Genomic DNA, 5,091 nt, shown 5'->3' with positions numbered 1-5,091 from the left:
GTAGTGGCACACGCACCCACACAGAACTGCTGATACTGCTGCTGCTGTCTGCATCACCCTTCTTGTTATTTGTGAGTTCAGGAGGAAGTGTTGTTGTTGTTGTTGTTGTGTCTGTATCTGTATTTCCCGCACTTTCTTGAATACTTGGTGATTCACTCTCTGCAGATGAAGTGCCATTCTCAGGTGTTGCAGCATCAGAACCAACATCACCCCCGTTGGCCGAATTGTTGGAAGAAGAAGAAGGTTGTACTGTTTCACTTCCCTGTTTAGATCCACTGTCTTCTTCGGTTGTACTGGCCACATTGCTTTCAGTTTGACCGGCAGCGGTAGGAGCACCGCCAGTACCCCCTGCGAGAGAAGAAGCACCACCTTGTGAACCGATTACACTTTGAGTATCCAGAGTTTCTGGTTCACCAGAAGGAAGAACAGTAACAGTTGGGTTGGCACGACCCTCTTGTCCTTCATCAGTATGAGAACCCTGGTCACGTGCAGGATGACTTTCACCATCGTGACCTTGATGTTCGCTACCATTAGCTCTACTATTTTCATTTGAGTTAGCATGATTCTCTTCTTGTGTTTGGTTTTTACAACTAGTCTCAGCAGAAGCGCAATTATCTTGATTGTCGAGATCCGTCTTACGGCAACCATCCTTCTCAGGAGGAGAGTCCACACAATCAACAGCAGTAGCAGCTTCAGATACACTTCCACTACGAGTACACGGAGGATCAGTCCTCTCTGGAGGACAAGCGTTAACATCAACAGGTGGAAGTGGTGTTGCAGGAAGATGAGGACCAGAAGCAGCACCAGCAGCACAACCACTACCACTACTACCATCTCCGCAACTGTTATCAGTGTGTCCAGATGCAGCAAAAGTACGAGCAGCACAACTACCACTACCTTCACCGTCTTGGCAAGTGGAAACACTCTCAGGTTCAGGTTGAGCCTCTGCAGCTGCCACACAGAGACACTCAACACACAACAGCAAAGCGAGAAAAAACACCACACGGCGCACCATCATTGTTATAAAAAATAACAATACACTCTGAGTTCACTATTCTGTAGAAATAAGGAGACAAAGAGAGAAAGTCAAAACAAAAACAAATAAGAATTAAAGAAAAGATAATCAATAACAAATCCAAAAAGATCACCTAGATGGAATCTAATGAAAGGAAAATAACAAATATTAACCAGTATTAAGAAGAAACTCCCAATCAATAAAAGGGAAAGAAAAGAATCCAAGAGCACAATGACCTGAACCAGAAAACACACAAATACGTTTCTATGGATAAGCTTGACGACGCATACGCTCTCATGATCAAAAAAGTATCTGTTGTTCCCTTACCTTAATAAGCACAAAGAAGATCATCATAACAGTTTACGGCAAAGGACACAACGCCCCAGCAAACAAACAGCAAAAAAAGAGATATTAATCATTAGCCCAATTTACCCAGTAAACACAAAGAAATACAACAACTATGGGTGTAAGTCTATATATGTATCTACGCAATTATAAATATAAATTCATTTGTTATTATTATTATTATTTCTTTTTTCTTCCCTCTACAAAAGGCAGTTCATCATCATTATTACAGTGCAAGCCCAGGTGCACACACAGAGAGAGTCTCCAAGAACACACACACACACACAATGGAGTAGCAATAATAATTATTATAGGATAAACACACAAAACACATTAACACTAAGAAACAAAAAAAAAGAAGAAAATCCTAACAGGTAGAAAGATTAGTTAGACTGTAGGGATGCATGCAAAAAAAAAAAGAAAAAGAAAACAAAGGATGAACTGAGTCACACCACAATCACAATCAGCACACAAGAATACAGGACAGTGTAACCACAATCAGTAGTGGTACACGCACCCACACAGAACTGCTGATACTGCTGCTGCTGTCTGCATCACCCTTCTTGTTGTTTGTGGATTCAGGAGGAAGTGTTGTTGTTGTTGTGGTGGTTGATTCTGTATTTTCCGCGCCATTTGTGCTACTTGTTACCCCACTCTCTTCAGTTCCAGATTCAGTGGCATTCTGTGAGGGTGAATTGTGAGAAGAATTCTCAGATGAATTTTGTGGTGCAGTGGCAGAACTCACTTGACCGTCAGTAGCACTTGATCCTGATGAGGCTGTGTTTTCTCCATTTGCGGTTTGCTGTTCACCCGGAGGCAACTCGCTCTCAATGGGCCTTTCACCTTGTTGCGATTGATCTTTCGACGTGGTAGAGCTCTTTTCATTCTCCTGTTTCTCAACAGTATTGGGGTTAATACACGTTTCAAGAGTCTTAGATCCATTACGAATCACAGTAGAAACCAACGGAGGAAAACAAACTGCGATAGGGGTTCCTTCCGTTCTAGTACTTTCGGTATCTTGAGCCCATACTAACCCACAAGCACAACACAGTGCAAGAGTTAGGAAACAGTGCAGGTTGCACCTTGGCATTACAGTTTTTGTTGTTTGTGTTGTTGTTTACTTCAATATACTGATACAAGAAAGAGGAACACAAGGAAAAATTAAGATAGAAACAAACAAACATACACCAATACAACAAATACGCACAGTGGGATAGAGAAAGAAAAGCAGCAACTGCACAGTAAAGCAACAAGAAAAAGGAATATCCCGTTTGTATGATAATATGTAAACATTAATAGAAAAGAAAAAAAGAGAAGACCACACACAAATTACCCAAATAAGAGAGAGAGTCAAACACAGAGAATACCCCATGGCTCTAGTTTATGTATTAAATTACTGCACACACACATCGGTGTACTAGCAAGAGATGTATACCGTCAGTGAGCAGAAAAGCCCAGTTTTCTGCAAACACAACGGAAAAAGCAAGTAATGGAATTATTAGAAAAAGAACACACACACATAAAAGAAAAGATATTCCAATTAAAAGAGAAAGCTGGTAAACAGATTATTAATTTCATCCACCCATAGGGGATACTCGCAATTATGATTATGTTAGTTTAACCATTATTATTATTATTTGTCCTCAAGTGTGTCCCACTGTTCAGTACACAGTAGCGGAGACCAACACAGACACAATCAGTAGTGGTACACGCACCCACACAGAACCAATACTGCTGCTGCTGTCTGCTTTACGCTTCTTGGGTGGTTTGGTCTCGCTCTTTGCAGGCACAGGAGGTTGCAGTATTGTTGGTATTGCGGGTGACGTCACCTTAGTGGGAGTATTGGGGGTGTTCTTTGGTGATTCACTCTGTGCAGGTGCTGCAGTAGTCTCTGCCTGATTATTATTCTCTTTAGGTTGCGTTTTCGTGGGAGCTGAGACTTCTTCACTACTCTCGGATACATCAACATCTGCACGAGGAGGACGAGCAGGACCACGATTACCAGCAAAAGAAGGAGTTCCACCACCACCAATATGGAGTTTATTATGCACACCGGGGAATTGTGGATTACCGTGTTTATCGGGATACTTATGAGCGGTTCTTGTAGCGGGAGAATCGGTTGTAACGCCAGAATGAACTCCGGGAAATGACGGTTTACCATTTGATGTATTCGAAACAGGCGACAGAGGGGTAACAGGAACACCAAATTTAAGTTCTGTACCCAGAGGACCAGTCCCAGGCACAGCTGGGTGTTTTTCCTTACCAGCAGCAACATAAGGTGTAGGAGGAACACGGTCGGGGTGTCCAGGAACAGCAGCAGCAGCAACGTCAGTAGTATTAACTTTGGTATGATTACGATTACCAACAGTAGCAGGACGTGACAGTAAACTTTCCTCATGAGAGTAAGACTCATCAGTTGCGTCGTGTCCATCTCCAGTCCGTTGAACCGGTTTCGTTTTTTTACGCTTAAGAACAGTATCGCGTTCAGAGTTAAGAGCTTGGCCATAAGACTCAGCAACGCCATGATATCTCGAAGTTTCAGTGGGAAGACATGGAGCATCATCAGTACTATTAACTCCAGCTTTACAAGGAAGGCATGGAATAACCTTACCATCTTTGACAGGACAACCAGTCTTATTATTAACCTCAACAACAGCAACGCCAGTACCTGGATGAGGCGTTCCAGGAGCAATCTGAGGCCCAAGGCCACCAGGAGTATCAGAAGCGGGCTTCGGACCAGTGCTACCAATCCCATACCCAGCAGCGTGAGATTCACGTTCAGTTTGAGGGGCAGCTGTAACCGACACACACCCATAGGCGCAGCACAACATAAGAACCAGTAAACACAGCATGCGGCGCATCGATTCCCTCATAGTCAAAATAGCGATAGTGGGTTTCGCTTAAAAGCAATGGACTAGATAAAAGAAAAAGAAAATATGAGAGATAAAAAATGTAATCCAAACACAGTAACAGAAACACATATAAAAAACTAAACCAGTTAGAGAAAACAAAACAGCAAAGTAAACTCAGTCAAGCACAAAAGGAGAGACCAATATTCATACGGTTACCAAATAAAACACACACAAACGCCCAGCAAAACACAAACAAACATAGAGATATTAACTACTGATACCAATTTACCCAGTAAACACAGAAATATACACCAACTATGGGTATAAGTCTATGTGTGTATATATACGCAATTATAAATATAAATTCATCTGTTATTATTATTATTATTATTATTATTATTATTATTATTATTTCCTTTTCCCAGTGCAAAAAGCAATTCATCATCATTAGAGTGCAAGCCCAGGTGCACACAGAGAGTCCCCAATAACACAGACACACACAATGGAGTAGCAATAATAATAATTATAGGATAAACACACAGAGAGAGCAAAAACACACAAAACACATTAACATTAAGAAACAAAAAAAGAAGAAAGATAATCCCAACAAGTGGAAGATTAGTTAGACTGTAGTGTGGATGCATGCAAAAAGAAAAGAAAACAAAGGATGACCTGAGTCACACCACTACACCACCATTACAATCAGCACACAAGAATACAGGCCAGTGTAACCACAATCAGTAGTGGTACACTCATCCACACAGAACTGCTGATACTGCTGCTGCTGTCTGCATCACCCTTCTTGTTGTTTGTGAGTTCAGGAGGAAGTGTTGTTGTTGTTTATCCCTCATCATTATTGGGTGTATTGTGAATGGCAGA

The 5,091-nt window shown here is 41.6% G+C and overlaps 3 protein-coding genes across 3 annotated transcripts; all 3 read right to left on the bottom strand.

Moving 5' to 3' along the window:
• Position 1: 1 nt before the first annotated feature.
• On the bottom strand, positions 2 to 1,018 carry TM35_000451180 (uncharacterized protein; the record flags this gene model as incomplete). The annotated part of the gene is made up of 1 exon (XM_029030215.1): positions 2 to 1,018. A coding segment is annotated over one exon (1,017 nt), but the record flags the coding sequence as incomplete, so codon positions are not given.
• Positions 1,019 to 1,823: 805 nt separating this feature from the next.
• Positions 1,824 to 2,450, bottom strand: TM35_000451170 (uncharacterized protein; the record flags this gene model as incomplete). Its single annotated transcript, XM_029030214.1, has 1 exon — positions 1,824 to 2,450. One exon carries the CDS (start codon positions 2,448 to 2,450, stop codon positions 1,824 to 1,826), a length of 627 nt encoding a protein of 208 aa, XP_028878445.1.
• Positions 2,451 to 3,021: 571 nt separating this feature from the next.
• Positions 3,022 to 4,233, bottom strand: TM35_000451160 (uncharacterized protein; the record flags this gene model as incomplete). Its single annotated transcript, XM_029030213.1, has 1 exon — positions 3,022 to 4,233. The coding sequence occupies one exon, from the start codon at positions 4,231 to 4,233 to the stop codon at positions 3,022 to 3,024; it is 1,212 nt and encodes a 403-aa protein (XP_028878444.1).
• Between the last annotated feature and the right edge of the window lie 858 nt (positions 4,234 to 5,091).

The sequence above is a fragment of the Trypanosoma theileri genome, assembly GCF_002087225.1.
Source record: "Trypanosoma theileri isolate Edinburgh chromosome Unknown TM35_Tth_45_V1, whole genome shotgun sequence".
Lineage (NCBI taxonomy): Eukaryota > Euglenozoa > Kinetoplastea > Trypanosomatida > Trypanosomatidae > Trypanosoma > Trypanosoma theileri.
This window is presented reverse-complemented; position numbering and strand designations above follow the sequence as displayed.